The 18683-nt window shown below is 40.2% G+C and overlaps 1 protein-coding gene across 1 annotated transcript; it reads left to right on the forward strand.

Moving 5' to 3' along the window:
• Window positions 1–4250: 4250 nt before the first annotated feature.
• Window positions 4251–18674, forward strand: LOC107111416 (cytochrome P450 2D4-like; the record flags this gene model as incomplete). Its single annotated transcript, XM_015412384.1, has 4 exons — window positions 4251–4392; window positions 14576–14763; window positions 17040–17181; window positions 18404–18674. Coding segments are annotated over 4 exons (663 nt in total), but the record flags the coding sequence as incomplete, so codon positions are not given.
• Window positions 18675–18683: the final 9 nt, after the last annotated feature.

Genomic DNA, 18683 nt, shown 5'->3' on the forward strand with positions numbered 1-18683 from the left:
GTGTCACTTAATATGCAAATGAGTACCTTTTACAAAAAAGAACCCTGTTTCAAACTAATAAGAAATATTTATTAAAGGATAGTGCAGATGAGAGAGAGAAATAGATTGCCTATTCTAGCTAGCTGGATGTTGCTGGATGCTGGACGCTTGTCCATCTTCCGTGGTGCAAGATGGAGAGAGAAACAGGCACCTTTCTTTGTGTGCGAGTGAGAGTAAGTGTGACTGCAGCAGAAAAGAAATTGCTCCCTAAGAAGTATCAGTCTACCCATCAAAGTGTAGATGGGGGGCCAGGTAGGAATTTTTTTGCCTCTCTTCTGATTGGCTGCTGAAAAGAGGTGTTTTTGGCCTACCCTGTACTGCAGTTAGAGGATTGTGGAATTGGCAGGGGTGGTGCCGTATGATAAGTTTGTCATTTTACAGTTGGGGCAGTGTTATGTCTTTGGGGGGAGTTTATGCAGCTTGGTAAGCACCAATGAGGAGCTGCGGTGGCTCAGTGGTTAAGACGCTGAACTGCAGGCTGTGGAAGGTCGGTAGCTCGGCAGCTCGAGACCCGTGTGCCGCATGACGGAGTGAGTTCCCATCTCTGGTGTCAGCTCCTGCCAACCTAGCAGTTCAAAAGCAATAAACTGCAAGTAGATAAATAGGTACCGCTTCGATGGGAAGGTAATAGCGTTTCGTACGCCTCGGCGTCTAGTCCTGCTGGCCACGTGACCATGGAGACGTCTTCGGACAGCGCTGGCTCTTCAGCTTGGAAACGGAGATGAGCACCGCAACCCTAGAGTCAGATTAGATTGGTTTTCGAGCAAGGGAAACCTTTACCCTTACTAAACAGCAATGAGCAACCCTGTGGGGGTGTAGGGGTCTGACGGAATCATCCCTGCGGCTGCGTGGCCAAGGATGGGGATGGCAGATTGCCCTTTGGATTGCCGGGACAGATCTTCTGCGCAGGCTGTGTGGTTGCGTTGGAGGTATCTTCACGGCATATCCCATTGCTGTGCCGGCCGGGTGCGAGCCACGTACAGTTGCCATTGTATGACAAGGATGGGGCTCTGGGGACCCAAGGCCTTGACCGTGCCACTGTTGTAGTCTTTACCCTTTGCCGTTATGATAAGTTAAATAAAGTGGCCCTTCGTTTCCCAACCTGTGGTTGTGTCACTCTTTCTTCCATCTGGGGGGGGGGAGGAGCAAAGGCACATTTTGGCTGTGATCATAGGCGCGAATGCCAGGTGGAAAATATTTTTATTGGGTTTTCAATACAATGCTACACCTTTAACATATTCCAAATAAACAGTCCATCCAATTATTACCCTCTATCCCTACTTTCTAAACAGCAACAAGTCCGCCCAACATTAAGTTTTCCTTCTTGATCAATCATAAACCAGAACATTTTTCCAATACATGCATCCATTAACAATATTTTATAATTGTCTTTATCCACCTTATATTTTCAAGACAGTCCAGTATCTAATTTTTCACGTATTCCTACAATACTAATTCTATTTTAATATTTTCTTTTGTCACTCATTTATAACTAAGCCAGTATTCCAAGCACTATATATACCTTCCAACCTTATTCAAATCAATTCATTCACATTTTCATACTCTGCCATATTAATACACCTTCAAATTAATCAATTCATTTCATTTCATTTTATACCAAACCAAATAAGTAAATAGGTAAAAATTACATAAATATTTTCCCCTGTATATTTAATTTATCTTTTGTAATTTTGAAATTTCCTTCCTATTATAATTTACTTTTACTATTCTGTTCAATATACATAAACCATTCCTGCACTTGCTTATCTCTCCCATTTTAGAGTAGTTTTGACATTCCCCCCCTTTTACTGTCTCCTAACCTTATTATCCCTTCCCTAACCATACCTTTAATCTCCCCTCAGCCTTACCATTATTTTCTAAATCTTAACAACATAACACTCAATACCTTCCAAAATACCCAGTTTCATCAAAAATATTACAGAGAAAGAAAGAAAAAACGCAAAGAAAGAAGCACCTCCACAGCCATATATAATAGAGAAATAATCATTTTAGTGAATCTTTTTTCAGTTACTCTAGTCTAGACAATTCATGTTATGAACCTATAATGAAACTATAAAATTCCTGATATCAATTTACTCTGGTCTGAACATTCCATATTGTACACCCATGATCAGAATATAAAAATCATACATTGAATTCGTGTAATATGATTTGCCTTTTATACATCATTAATTTTCCTATCCTCAGTAGCACGTCTATATGTTCTTTCCCTTTGCACAGATGGTAATTCATTTCCAATCTCTCCTCAATGTATTTGAAAAAACCTGTCTCCATGTCATCCTAGCCCCTTTAACCTTCCACACAGTTCGATATTGTCTTCCCCTTTTCCCCTTTTTCTTCACTTTAGACATCATCCCTTTTCCTTTTATCTTCTCTCTCTTCAATTTGTTCCTTTTGATTATTTCCTTATTTTGCCTTGGTTCCAATATATTTAGCGGTTCCATATCTGCCTTTTCTTGCTCCACCTCCGCCATCTGCTCCATACTCTCCGAACTCTGGGTACCTTTTTCAATAGTCTCATAGCTCTCCACCAACATAGGGGATTCATGGAGACTTGCAAATGCTGCTTTAATACCCTCTTGAATTCCTTCTTTTAAAGCCTCTAGAAACTGCCCCACCGTTATTTCTCCAATCAACATGTCCCCATCCATTTCATTCTCTACCTCATTTCCCCTTTTGAATGTCATTTTCAAGCAGTTAAAGTCACAAAAATCTCAATATCAATAGTCCTGTCCTGAGAAAACAACACCTTTTCCCCCGGAAGAACGCCAAAACAATGTACTTAGCTCTTTCTCTTTTCTGGCCGCTTTCTTTTCCTTTTGCGCCAAACAGTTCGGGTTTTCCACGTTATCAACTTAAAGATGCATGCACTTGCTATAAGTCACCTTTTCTTCATTGCTGTATTTGCCATTGTAATCCCATACGAGTTTAAATAAAAACAAACGGAAGGCAGCAGCTATAGAGAACATGGCGACCATGTTCTCTCTCAAAATCCACGTTCGCTTCGGGTTAGGAAGCAGACACCCTCCCCGCATTGCCAGTCATGGGGGGGGGGTGCAACAGAACCCCCTGCTCCAGTTCTCCTCCCAAGAGAACTGTCGGGACTCTCCCGAACTCCGGGAGGCCCCGTAAAACGTGAAAAAGAGTCGGGCGTCTCGGAGTGACCCGAGCCGCGCCCATCGCCACGCCGTGACACCGGAAGTTTTTTTCATGCCAGGTGGGTTTAAAGGGAGCGATCAGACAGCGACATCTGGGAAGCATCCTGCAGCTGTTTGCAACCCATGCCGCTCTGCCGCAAAAGTGGAGTTAAAAGACACCGTTGAAAATCCGGTACTAAATGGGTTGCTACAGGCCATGGGCAGACTTTTCCCTGTCTGGTCGCTCAAGTGCACTCTCATGCTGTTGGGAAGGTCTGATCAGGCCATCCTGACTCCATTGTTCCCCCCCCCTTTGCAGTATGCACATCATCACGAGTTCCATAGGGAGCCCACAGTGCAGAGGTGCAATTCCTCATTTAAGCGCATGGGAAAGAAACAGCAAAAAAGAGAGAGAGACTCACCTCAGTTGCGTCTGATCACAACCTTACGGGATGCACCTGCAGCTTCAAAGTGAGGTGTGATCTCAAAACTGCGTGTCAAATCCCTCCGAAGGAAATAGCCTCACTTCTGATGTTCCCTCTAAGCCGTGGAGTCTTGTGAGCAAAACTTCTACTTTGTGAGCTACTGGCATTAAAGTTGTGAGCGAGCGATTGGGCTGCTGCATAAATTAGTTTGCTCTGGAGCCCCATCCTTCCTGAGCTAAGGAAAAAATTTGTGAGCCGGAGGCTAAAAAACTGTGAGCTAGCTCACACTAACTCAGCTTAGAGGGAACACTGCTCACTTCCCCTCCAGCTCAACTCGCACGTGTGACTGCAACCTTTGGCTTTCTGTTTCATATTCTACTGGAAGGTTAAGTTATTATAATTTAACTACACACTGAACTCTCAGTAATCCATTGCTGCCTTTTCCTCTCATCTCTAAAAATTCAAAATATTATTCCATAGAGGTCGGGTAGTCATCTTAATCTGCTGTAGAGAAAGTCATGATTTCTTTTGTGCTTTACCTTGTGATATTAGAGGAGGTGGTCATAATGCCAAAGTGTTTAGAATTCATTTAAGACTCTATTTCACTTCCTGTATTTGTCCACACCAGAGCAAGAGGGACCCCAACTCTACATACACTGAAGACAACCTCTCCCAGGACATATTTGACCTCTTTATCGCAGGTTCTGACACAACTGCCTCAACTCTACAATGGGCTCTGCTCCTCATGGTGAATCATCCTGATATCCAAGGTGAGAAAGTCTTGTGGATTGCGACCAAAGGCCACCTTTGAACACATGAAACTGCCTTGTATTGAATTAGACCCCTGGTCCATCAAGGTCAAAATTGTCTACTCAGACTGGCAGCTGCTCTCCCGGGGCTCAGGCTGAGGTCTTCAGCATCACCTCCTTGTTGCTCCTTTTAACTGGAGATGATGGGGATTGAACCTGGGACGTTCTGCATGCCAAGCAGAGGCTCTACCACTGAGCCCAGAAATATATGGCAATAAGCTCAGGGGAAGCATATGGAGTCACAGGAGGAACAGTTTGGAGAGCCAGTTTGGCGCAGTGGTTAGAGTCTAGGACTAAGGAATTCCTCTGAAAGTTCAACCCTTTGTCCCATGCAGTTTTCTTGACTTAAAAATCTTGTACAAACTTGCTGTAGAAAAAGTAACAGGCACCCAGATTGTGCCAATCTTTTCCTAGGTCAGAGTTACGTTAGCTGCTGTGAGGGGAGTTCCGATCACTGTGAGGTGAGTTCCTATCACAGAAGCAACAAGGGGAACAAACTACTATCTTCATGTAGATCGTGGAATCCCCTTAAGTATTATAGAAACCTGGGTGTTCCTGCCATGGACCTCGCATATCACATACAGTTTGGTCGTCAGTTTTGCTCTTGGACATGTGGATGTGTGTGTGTTTCAGAAACCTTTAATAGCATAAATGTAATAAAATGCAGAATAGTCTTACATAAATAAGATAGGAATAGTACAATCCTGGTGAGAAAATAAAACAGTTTCAGGAATAAGAACACAGGTCCCTGCCACACAGCAGGGAAACGGAGGGCTGATCTGCGGCAAATGTGAGCCGCACCAAAGTTGGAACGCCGCGGCGGGATCCCACAGATCCCCGGAGCCGCGGCGCGTCACTCCCCGGCACGATCAGATGCCGGGGAGGAAGAGTTGGCTGGGAGGGGGAGGCTGCCGAACTGCGCATGCTCGAGCATGCGCAGTACGGCAGGGGGCCGGGAAGCACCAGCGCAAATACAAGCCGGCCGATCCCACGGCCCGGCTTGCGGCGCTCCAACGGATTCCACCACCTCGGTAGGTGGTTCTGTTTTCCTGCGCGGTATCGCCGGTAGGGACGGAACCGGGACGGATCCGGCACGCTCCCCAGATGTTGAGGTGGGATCGTGCCGGTTTGCTCCGCCCCCGTTCCGTCCCGCTCCCGGCCCAACTGGGCTCGTATGAACGGGGCCACAGAAGAGCAAAATTAATCAGGTATTCTCTGCCTTAGCCTTAGAAACGTAGTTACCCTTATTCAACACAATAGCCAAATACTCACCCACAAGTTCTGTCACTTTGATGGATTTATCAGCAAGTAAATATTGGGTGAGGAGCTGCGGTGGCTCAAGTGGTTAAGACGCTGAACTGCAGGCTGTGGAAGGTCGGTAGTTCAGCAGTTCGAGACCCAGGGGTGTCGCATGACGGAGTGAGCTCCCGTCTCAGTTCGAAAGCAAGAAATTCCAAGTAGATAAATAGGTACCACTTCAGTGGGAAGGTAACAGTATTCCGTACACCTTGTTGTTTAGTCATGCCAGCCACATGACCATGTAAATGTCTTCGGACAGCGCTGGCTCTTCGGCTTTGAAATGGAGATGAGCACCGCAACCCTAGAGTCGGATTCGACTGGCTTTCGAGCAAGGGAACCATTACCCTTTTTTAAATATTGGGTAATTCTCTCTGGGGGGCCAGAGAGGTTGGAAATAACAGGATCAAGGAGTTGCTGACGAACATTATTATGAACATTACTGCGAAGTAAAATGTGGGAAATGGAATCAGGTTCCAGTAAACAGTATGTACATAATCTATTTTTAAAGGGTATATTAAGATATCTGCTTGAAAGAACACCTAAAGGGAAAATATTCAGTCTCGTGAGCATAAAGGCCGAATGCTGTCGAGGACTGGTAAGATTTTGCATGTAAACAGCTCCTAACCCTGGGGTAAACAGCAGGCCACAAAAACAAGGAGAGAAAATCCTGCTGGTTCCCACAGCAATGGCCTGGCTTTCAATGGCGGAATCTGCATTTGTCTTTCCCACCAGTGTCCCAGCCTTTTGACTCCGTCTTCAAAAAAGCTGTCTACATTTGATGTTGTTTTCACACCTCAAGAGTGCTAGCATACTTTTGCATGTCCACATATGTTTATCATCCTTTCGGGACAGCTCCACTGTCATTGCACCTCCACACTGCTTTAAACGAATCTTCTCCAAACAACATTCAAACAAGCATAGAGAAAGACAGTGTCACAGCAGTACGAAAATGATTTAAAAATGCAAATGCAGATTCGGCCAATATCCCAAATTCTCTGACAGATAGTATGTGGATGCTCTCTTCATATCAAGAAGAGAAACCTTGTATGATTGAGAGCTTGCACATGAAGTTATTGAACTTCCAGATTTCTTTTTCTGTCATGTATTGAACATAAACAGCAACTTAAGGACTAACATGTTTTTCTTTAAAAGCTCAAGTGGGCTCTTTGGGGAGAAATCCACAAAAGCCTGTTTGAAAATAAAGTATTCAAGGTGCCACAAGACTCCAGTTAATTCTGTAAAAGAGAGAGGGGCATACTTAAGGATAGGAGGGTTAATTTCCCTGGAAGCCTATAAAGTATAAGCTAGAACCATTAGGTACCATGTGGCAGAGTCACAGCTGTGTGGGCCTGAAATAGGCCAGAATGTGCTTATTTTCTATGTATTTTAAGGGAAATGTTCATCTTGGCTTTGTAATAATTCTGAATCTAAAGGGGGGAGACTAATTTTGTTCACTGGGTTTTTTTTAACAATATATTTATTAGGTTTTTTATATTATAGGCCTATATCATATACATACAAACAAACAAGAACTTCAACAAAACTATATGCAAAAAACCTAAAACTACATGCAAAAAACCTAAGATATTATAGGCCTATATCATATACATACAAACAAACAAGAACTTCAACAAAACTATATGCAAAAAACCTAAAACTACATGCAAAAAACCTAAGACATGCAAAAAACCTTAAACTTTCAGCAACACAGATTAACAAAGAAGCTAAACAAAAAATGTTTATTCTGTTATTATATTCAACCTTTAGGTCAGTTCTTGAGTAGTTACTTCTATCTCTGTTTTGCCCCCAAAATTGCACTGTTAGATCATATTAATAGCATAAGATATTCAATCATCATTAGCTTCACGATTCAAGGTTCTAACTATTACTATTACACCTCTTTCAGTAGTCTGCCAGTTTCTTGCTTTCAGTATAAGAACAGGGTTTAATATTACAATTTTTTAGGATTTTTTTTTCTTTTGTTACCCTTTAACATTTTCATTCAATCTCTACGGTGTGTAAATTGATTTGTCATTCTGTTGGAACCAATATATCAAGCTTAGTTTGAAGGTTAATTCTACAATTCATTAAATAAACATTTTGCATTTTAATCTTCCAGTTATATTTTGCCAGATCTTTATCTTTCTTTGCTTTCTCAAAATTAATCTTTATCCAACACAGTCATGCTAAACTATTACCCAAATTAATTAGAACTTAATTACACCATTGTGATACAATACTCTAACACAATTAGATACAAATAAACAAATATTCATTCAAATTCTAACCTCTACTATTACATTAACAATTATTCCACTAATTTGCCAATTCATTGTTTTTTAATATAAGTACCAACTGTAAATTTGGTAATCTTTACATATTTTACTTTTACTATCAATTTATTGGGACCATTGTACTAATCTTAACATAGGTTCAAATTAACACTCAAAATCATACTAAACTATTTATAAAAATTAATTACAATTTGACCAGAATATTCTAATATCATTAAACATAATTGAACATCTTTAAACAATTACACATTTAATCATCCTTATTATTACCAGTTTATCTTTAAATATTTTATTTTATTAACAATTTATTTGGACCCTTGTATTAATTTTTAGCTTGGAGATTCATATTTTCACTCAAAATCATATTAAATTGTTATTAAAATTAATTACCACTTAACTATAATATTCTAACATATTTAAACATAATTTAGCACCATTAAACAATTTAGCATCCCTATTTTTACTACCACCTTTTGTCTTTAAATTACACATAATTACACTTTCTTAAACATCACGAATATACGGCAAAGTTTTTTTTATTTTAAATATAACTTTATTAACAAAATTAAACAATAAACAACAATGAAAACAGTTACAACCTTCGATATACATGGTTTTAACATATCGTTGTTAACATAGATAATCTTAAGATATATCAGAATATTCCATCAATAAAAAAACAAATTCTTTATATTTATCTGGTAACTTGAAACTTTGAGACTGTTCATTGTTTACATAGTTCAAAAATACAAACCACTTTTCATTAAACGATGAAATAAAATTGTGCGAGTCTTGTATGGCTATTTGGGTTGAAATTTTGTCAGATATTATATTATCCCAAACCTTAGATTTCCAATATTTATTCTCCAATTATATCCTTTTCCATCCTGATAGCATTTGTTATATAATCCTGTAACCCATGCGTGATCTGACATCGTAATGGACCCAATATCTGCTTCTTTAAAAAATTTTAGCAATGTTTTTGATATTAAAATATAGTCAATACGTGTATATACTTTATGAGTGTGTGAAAAAAAATGTGTACTGTCGTGTTCCTGGATTTAACAAACGGCAAAGATCTATGAAGTTGTGTTGTTCTAATAAATTTGCTAATTCTGTTGGGGTCATCTTAGATTTATGAAGGGTCGTATTCTTGCCAGGGCTAGAAGATGTTGTGTCTAGTTTTCTGTCAACAATGTAGTTTAAATCACATCCAATGATTAATTCGCCTTCCTTAAACTCCCTAAGACTTTTCAAAGTAGCTTTTAAGAAATTAATTTGTCCGTCATTTGGGGCGTATATTGACGCCAAAGTTATTGGCTCTCCATACATGGTACCCTTTAAAAACAAAAACCTACCTGTAGGATGAGACTTTGTATGTAAACATTGAAAGGGGAAATTTTTTGATAACAGAATAGCCGTGCCTCTAGCCTTTGAGGAACCATCTGCGTGGTACTGTTGAATAAACCATTTAGTTTTTAAGATTTGAGGGGGAGGTTTTTTTAAGTGTGTTTCCTGAAGAAATAATATGTCTGGACGTTCCTTTGCCCAAAAAGCAGATGTTTTCTACAGTTTCTGTTTGTTGTTTAAGCCTCTAACATTCCAAGTCACCACCTTAAAGTTTTGTGCCATTTATATTCTACTGACCAACCTGAACAAAACAAATAACTTTCCAACTAACCTCCTTGCACTTTTGCAAGGTAAGCTTTCAGTAATTCAAAAGGGAGACTCCAATAAGTTTCCCTGACTGAAAGACACTATCAACCTGGGGGGGAAATACTAGCCAAGAAAAATATTAAAAAGAAAGACCTTGTTGCTTCCCTCGCCCCCGCCAATAATAAGATCTCAAACTGAATATAACCATTTTTTAAACCGATGTTAATCCTCCTCTAGATTTCTATATAATATTTATGTTGAAAGGTGTATATAGCTATAAGAGGTTTATAAATTATAATAAATGCTATAGTAAAATAAGATAATAAACTATATTTTTATTCCTTATAAAATACCTTAATAACATATTACGTCATACTTTTATTTGAATTATACGATGACTTGGAAAAGTAACGTGTATATTAAGTCATACACATAAACAATTCCTTTTTAAATATTAAGCCGTATAAAATAAATGTGTACAAAATAAATTAATAGTGTATTACTTCATACACGTTACTTAATTAATATATAAACATGGAAGGGTTTAAAATATATTGCGTTCTATACAATTCCTACCATTTGTTCTTTAAAATAAATTAACGATGTACTTCATACACGTTGTCTAAATATTAAATCATACACATATACATTTCCTATTAAGTATAAAGCCATATAAAAATATATTTTATAAAACATAGCCTGATAATGTGTTGCTTCTCACACATTACTTAAATAATATATAAACTTGAAAGGGCTTAAAGTAAATTGCATCATATGCAGTTATACATTTCTGTTAAATATTAAGCCATATAAAAGTATATTTTATAAAACATAACTTAATAATGTACTGCTTCATACACGTTGCTTAAATAATATATAAACTTGAAAAGGCTTAAAGTATATCGCATCATATACAGTTCCTAAAATTTGTTCTATAAAAGATAGATTAACAGTGTATTACTTCATTCCCTTTACCTAAATAATACATAAACTTAAAAAGACTTTATATATTTTGATTCATAAACATTTCCCATTAAATATAAAGTCATATAACTATATCTTGTCCCAAAAATGCTTTACCAAAGTGTTATCAAAATATGAGTGTATTCAAAATATAACTGCTACAGTTGAGCTGACCTGCATAGCGTATATTAAGTCATATACATTGCAAGAGTTAATCAATAGAATATTACTGCATTCACTTTACCTAAATAATAAAAATAAAGTATCTGGGCATTACTTCATACGCTTCATTTAAATAATACATAAACTTGAAAAGGCTTTATGTATATTAATTCATATACAATTCTCAATAAAGAAAAAACATATTAAAATATCATATAACTGTGCCTTAACATGAATAAACTTTGCTGGAGTATTATCCCGACTTAGATATTGTTAAAACATAAATGCTACCTTAAATCAAGCCTGCATGACGTATATTAATTCATATACAATGCAAAAGGTCCATTGAAAAATAAAATAATCCTTCCTTTTAACATATATTATAACTGCTGAAACTTAAACCATATAAAAGACTTTATAAATTTAGCGAATTATTAGCTTCAGTGTTCTTTGTTATAAGAAAAAATTCTGTCTAAACAGAAAGTTACTCACGATCCTCTCCACCACATCTTGAGGTGTATTAATGGGTTCAAGAAGTACTACAGTACAAACTTAAGAGTTCAGAAGACGTTGTTCTTCCTCTTCCGTAATCTGGATTTTGAGGTTTTGAAGAAGTTTAATTCCGGAAGGGATATCAGTTGCTTGCATAAGTGTTCCATTTTTGTAGACGTGGATATCCGAGGCAGCACTCCATCAAAATCTGATATGCTCAGAGAACAGCTTTGTTACTATCGGTCTCAAACTGCGGCGTTTTTCCAGCGTGTCTGCAGAGAGGTCTAATAAAACTTGTATCTTGTTACCATCATGTTCCAAAGAGCCGTTTATTCTAGCTTCACGTAGAATTCTATCCCTGGTCTTTGGGTACAAAAATTGAGCCAGGATATCTCTAGGGCGGTTCCTCTTTGCCAAGGCCAAAGGACCCAGTCTGTATGCCTTTAAAATAATAGGAACTTTGCCTTCTTCCATTTTTAGAATCTGCGCCAACCATTCAGATAATATTTGTACCATGTCTTTTCCCTGTTCCAAGCCCTCTTCTAGGCCCCGAAATTTTAAATTCAGTTGGTGCCAACGATTTTCCAATGCGGTTACTGCTGGACGCCATGTTGTCTTCTGGAGGGGTAGTGTGCTCCGTTGTTCTAGCCGCCGTTTCTCTCGTGAAATATGTAGACACATAATGTTCTGTAAGCTATTTCTGCTCTGTTTTGTTTTTGAATTCTTTCCCATTTCTTTTTTGGTGTAGTTCAGAGGTTTACTTGCAGTAGAAGTAGATTTCGGCGGGTAGCTACAGGAGCAAGCTCAGCATGCGACCGCTCTCATCGGCGTCGCTCCGCCCCCCCACGGCAAAGTTTTTAAGGTTGTTTTTTTCCATCTAAGCATGTATCAGAAGAAACCCATACATTCCACCTTTCACATAATTTCACTTTCTTCTTATACATCTGTAGCCTGTTCTTTTGCCACAACATTTTTACATGCCTTTTGTCCTTATGGGTGTGATAAATTAATCCTAATCTTTCCCCTTTTGTCTTCAGAGTTTCCAATTTCCAAGTTATATTGTCTCTTTTCAATTTCCATGTTCTTTGTTTTGTCCTCCCCCCCATCTTTCTTCCCCTCCAAAGTTCAGCTTTTGCGCTTTTTTTTTAAGCAAACATAACAGAAAGTCTTTTTAACTGTTTTTTTCTCACTATTTTCAATGGACGTAATTGAGTCTCATCACCGACCTTCTCTTGGGAATACTCTGGGCTGACTACCTCATTCTGAGTACAATCCTGCTTTTGGTAGACGCCCGTGTTTTCCATTCCACTCTGAGTCATTTGACTAAGCTTTTCTTTATCCTCAGTTTCAGTTTGGAAGTTGTGCGATTTTTCCACTATATTTCCAAACGCTTCTTCAATTCCTTTCCGTATCCCCTCTCTTAAGACTCTAAGAAATTATTCTAACGTCATCTTGCCCACCTCCATATTCTCATCAAGTTCTTCCTCTGTCTGTATTTCCAACGCCATCTTAATCATTTCATTTAAACCATTTCATTAAGTTCCAAGAAAAAGACAGAACCATTCACTTTATCTAGTCACCTCTCTTCCATATCCAATATAGGTCCTTGACAGTGAAGAAAGACTATACATTTCCCGAAAAAAACAAGAGTACAAAATGACAAGCAACCGTCACTCTCAGGTATGTCTCGGCCACTGTTCTTCTCCATTTTAGTTATTTTATTCGGGATAATCTCTCTGTCTTCCCGCTGTACTTTAAATTCAGAAGTAAGCATACTCACTCTTTTTATTTTTCTTCTGTATTGCTGCATTTATTGTAAATCCTGTTAGGTTAAAAGAAGGATGGTCGTAGCTAATGCCATGCTCTACTCTATGAAAACGCTCCTGCTTCGGGGCAGAAGCAGACATCCCCCCGTATTGCCGAAAATGGGAGGGGCTGCGACAGAGCCCCCTGCTCTAGACCTCTCTCCAAGAGATCTAGCGGAGTCCTCCCCACCATCCGGGGGGATCCGAAAGAAGCAAAACAGAATCAGGCATCTCGAAGGAGCCAAGAATGCTCCCATCGCCACGCCGTACCAACCAGAAGTCTAGTTTTGTTCACTGTTAACACTTGAAATTATATATGCAACAACTATATAGTAAGCACCTGGTTATTTTATTAAAAAAAACACACTAGAGATTTATTTTTATTTATTTTATTCGATTTATATTCCACCCTCCCTACCAAGGCAGGCTCAGAGATACCCAATTCATAAAACTCCTGCACTATCAAAGATTCTCTTTAAGAAGGCTTTTAAAGACTGTAGTAAGAAAAAGACAACTCTGGCCCCGGTCACACAAGCGGGAAAATCCACACAGGAAGGGAGGCATTTTAGAGGTGGAGTTAAAAGAAGTGTGGGAGTGCGATCTTACAGTTCCCCACGGCTCTGTCCTCAGGTCGTCAGCAGCCGATCACACCAGGGAGGCAACAACGTAGTCCCAGCGAGGCAACACAGCAGTACTGCATTACTGCACATGCGTGGGTCACTGACAGCTGCTGGATGCCATGGGCTACCGGCACTTCTCCGATCAGACGCCCGCCCGTGCCGCGCATTTACCGGAAGCTACTACCTTTCCCCCAGTGCCTTTTAAAGCCATTCTCAATCTGCTTCTCAATGCACCCTCAATCCATCCCTTTCGCGGGGCAAATCCTCCATGTGACCAGGACCTTTGTAGAACAAGTAACCAAAGGTTCCTTTATTGCAGCTAGAGACAAAGCTATAGGATTATTATTCTGACAAACTGTGATTCTACATTGTTTATTGGAGGTCTTTGGTGTCTGATCGAATTGCTTCTCATATTTTGTGATCTGCCTTGTGTCTTAGTGAGAAAGGCTAGCTATAGATGATGATAATAATGGACAAGTATTTCAAACATTCACTCTGGAAGTGGAGATGAGGTAAAGTGATAGAGAAAGAGGAGAAAGAACAGTTTGTGGTTACTTGTCTGACTACTGTCTAGGCAAAAAGATCTGACCATCCGATAAGAGCTCTCGCACTGCTGTGCATTCAATAATCCAAAAAGCAATTTTCAAAACTGCTCAAACTGGAGTAAGCAAAAAGGGGCCAAAGCAAATCCCAGAGAAAAGGGAGGAAAAATAGGAAGGCAGTTTTGGGGGCATCTTTTATGAAATAAGCCAATTTTTTTTTACATGAAATAAATGCTTCACAAAGATTGTGTCACTTTCCTCAGATACATGTAATGCCTAATGCAAGTTCCTTTTCCATAATTTCCCCCCAGAGAAAGTCCATAAGGAACTGGAAAATGTTCTGGGTTCATCTCAATCATTCAGTTATCAAGATCTAAAGAAACTGCCCTACACCAACGCTGTAATTCACGAGATCCAACGACTGCAATATGTCTTATTATATGGGCTGCCCAGAGAATGTGTGAAGGATGCGAACATACTTGGCTTTCCCATTCTAAAGGTATCCAAAATTGTCATACCTGCAGCCATAGAACCTCAAAGCAATATTTATTAGGCATAGTATTTAAAAGACATACTTGCATAGAAGCTTCCTATGTTGAATTTCTGGAAAGATAAGAAGCTTGCCCACCTTTCCCCCAAATTAAACCCTATGACATTGGGATTATTGTATTACTAGGAAAAAGGCCTGTTGTGGAAATAAATACAACGGCCTCTAGAAAGAGGCTCTGGCCGGGTGCCCTGGCCTTGGACACTCAGTGTCAATTTGCTGTGGCAAACTCAGCAGGGTATAATGACACTGAGTCCATCATTTTCTCCAGAGGAACTGATCTCTGCTACCTAAAGAACAGTTTGTAATTTTGAGTGATCTCCAGCCCTCATCTGGAGATTGGCAAAAATGGTTCCCCAGAGGGAATGGTTGGTTTGGAGGGTGGAGTCTATGGCTTTGTACCTGTCCGAGGTTCCACGTCTCCTGATACCTCCCAGGAATTTCCCACCTGGAGTTGGCAACCCTATCTCCTTCCCAGCCAATTATCAACCTACCTTTATTTTCCCCTCACTCTTCAGCTTTCCACCCCCCACACACCTGCAGCCTCTCCCGTGCTCTGAAGCCCTGACTGCTACGTCACATTGGCTGTCATATGGGGGCCACCTCAGCAGCATATAAGGATACAGAGCCCACCATTTTCTCCAGGGGAACTGATCTCTGCCATCTGGAAAGCAGTTGTAATTCTGAGTGATCTCCAGCCCTCACCTGGAGATTGGACACATTTTACTTCAGAACAGCAAACTGTTTAGAATGTTAGAGGCAAAAGCCAATCAAGTCGCATATGCGAACGACCTCTGTGTTCCGAGGCAAAGGCCAATGAGGCTGCATATGCAAATAACCTCTGTGTTCTGACTGGCTATGGGGGGGAGAGGAACAGCAAACTGTTTAGAATGTTGGAGGCAAGACTCAAGCAATGCAGCCAGTGGATAGGGACAGATTCTGAGTGACACACCAGGGCGCCAACCAATTCCGGAGCGTGTGGAATGTTCTAGAGAAGTGCCACCACCATTTGGCTTTTATATATAAGGGAGATCTCCTCAAAGCAGTTTGACCGATCTGTGCGGAACAGTCTGTGTTGTGTTGTTTTCAGTTATCACATGGTGTCCAGCATCCCCACCCACAAAAATTTAATATATAGCTCTCAAGCACCTTTTAATAATAGATCGGGAGAAAAACTCTAAATACTCCTTCTCTTTACTGAAATCTTCTGATTTCACAAATGAATACAATTTATATACTTGACTCCAGAAGAAAGATTTGAGATGAACCAAGGAATGATGTTTTGTGTAGTTTGGTGTAGCGGTTTGGATTGCGGACTTTAATCTGGGAGAACTGGGTTTGATTCCCCACTCCTTCACATGCAGCTGCTGGTGTGACCTTGGGTCAATCATAAGTTCTTTCAGAGCTGTTCTCTCGAAGGCAGTTCTCGAGTTCACTCAGCCCTACCTACCTCACAAGCTATCTTTTGTGGGGAGGGGACGGGAAAGGAGATTGTAAGCCACTCTGAGACTTCTTTGGGTAGTGAAAGGTGGGGTATAAATCCAACCTCCTCCTCCTCCAACGGAAAATGATATCAGCTTCCAGGAGTCCATTAAATCGATCTCCTTGCAATTCTTCTCCATATATAAGGTAAAGGTAAAGGTTTCCCTTGCTCGAAAGCCAGTCGAATCTGACTCTAGGGGACGGTGCTCATCTCCGTTTCCAAGCCGAAGAGCCAGCACTGTCCGAAGACATCTCTGTGGTCATGTGGCCGGCATGAAAGATGCCAAGGTGCATGGAACGCTTTTACCTTCCCACTGAAGCGGTGCCTATTTATCTACTTGCAATTTCTTGCTTTCGAACTGCTATGCTGGCAGGAGCTGGGGCCAGATACAGAAGCTCCGTCACGTGGCACTTGGGTCTAAAACTGCCGAACTACCAACCTTCCGGTCTGCAGTTCAGTGTCTTAACCACTGAGCCACCACAGCCCCTTCTCTACATATACTCTTTTCATTTTCATTTTTATTTTTTTCAAACTGCATCAGTTTCATCAGGGTTCTTTTGACTGGCTTTTTTTTACAAGCATACAAATTTAGCCTTTATTTTTAATAAATCTGAGTCCTAAGGATGAAGCATGGATATATGAGAAAGGGCAAAGAAGTGCACTGGCATAGTGAAGGACAAAAAAGAAAAGAAAAAGCAATATGCTGTTCTGGATATCTGTTGAGACGATTGGTTCTTCCTTTCAGGGGACCTCAGTTCTTCCAGATCTTTGTTCTGTTCTTCTTGATCCTAAGCAATGGGAGACTCCTGAAGAGTTGAACCCAAATCATTTTTTGGACAAGGATGGAAATTTTGTGCCTAGAGAAGAATTTCTGCCTTTTGGCGCTGGTATGTGGAGAACTCTAAAGTAGCTTATGATGGATGGTTTTGTTAACAAACAAAAGAATTGTAGTTTAGGAAATGATTGTAGTTTTCAGATTGTAGTTTAGGAAATGATTATTCAACCTGAGTCATTGAACTGCTTTACTTCTACACCAAATGTGAAACATCTTGAAGCCAAATGGATGTACCATTGGATCCAAATGGATGGACCATTTGGAAAGTAGTCCAACCCTACATTTCTCTTCTTCTGTCTGTACTAGACTGCCTTTGGGCTGATTGCTGCATTGCACTCACTAAGAGAGTGTAGCTAATATGCACAGAACTTTTCCAAAGGATCCAAGCCTTCATCTTAAAACTGCATATGCAGTTATGTCAGCTATGGGTAACTCATGGCCAACTTCCTCAGGGGTTCTACAGATACATGGGTTCTGATGGGAGTGGCAGATGTGGCCATGGGAATCTGATGGCCATTTTGGGATGTAAATACAACAGCAAAAACAAGCTGTATGCAAGTGCTATACAGAATCAATGCTCAAAACACACGGAAAAAACTTTATAGTGCTGATGTCAAACCATGTATAAATGACAATGATACAAAGGAGGAAAGGAGGTCCAAAAAGGTGCAGGTTGACGAAGTTTTCTGGAATACGAATTCCTTTCGACTAGCTTCATCCGCACAGGACCTCATGAAACAGTAGGATGTCTTCTAAGTTTCATGCACCATAAAGTATGATAGCAAAGATCATATCACTTCATAAAACTCTCATCTTGCTTTAGTGCTATATTCTACAGTTGCAGACAAATATTCCAAATATTCCAAAGAGACATTCAGAAAGGAGACATCTTACTGCTTCACGAGGTCCAGTTCAGATGAAGCCAGTCGAAACGAATTCGTATTCCGGAAAACTTCGTCAACCTGCACCTTTTTGGACCTCCTTTCCTCCTTTGTATCATCGTCATTTATACATGGTTTGACATCAGCACTATAAAGTTTTTTCCGTGGGTTTTGGGCATTGATTCTGTATAGCGCTCGCATACAGCTTGTTTTTGCTTTTGTATTTGGAGCTTTGGAGCTGTGATTCTCTTATTGCACTTTGGGAGGTAGAAAAGGGTTTTGGCCCGCCAGCCTCCTCAGAATACAAAGTAGCTGCTGACTAGAGTGGCACATAATGGACGATAGCTGAAAGAGATATCACTCACCTGCTTTCCTTCCTTGTTCCCTTTGAAGGTGCCCGTGTGTGTTTGGGGGAGCAGCTGGCCAGGATGGAGCTCTTCATCTTCTTCACCAGCCTCATGAGGATGTTTACCTTCCAGCTGCCAGAAGGAATGAGAGAACTCAGTCAGATGCCTATAGAAGGGTTTAGAACTCCTCCTCAACCTTATAAGATCTGTGCGGTTCCCCGCTGTAGTGCGTCATAAACAACGAAAACCATTTGCGCCAGGGGATTATTTAAGTAATAGTTGTGTGTCTAAATGGACACCCAGCCCTAGCTTTTGGACACCCAATG

This window comes from Gekko japonicus, unplaced genomic scaffold, assembly GCF_001447785.1.
Source record: "Gekko japonicus isolate JY-2015 unplaced genomic scaffold, Gekko_japonicus_V1.1 scaffold5219, whole genome shotgun sequence".
Lineage (NCBI taxonomy): Eukaryota > Metazoa > Chordata > Lepidosauria > Squamata > Gekkonidae > Gekko > Gekko japonicus.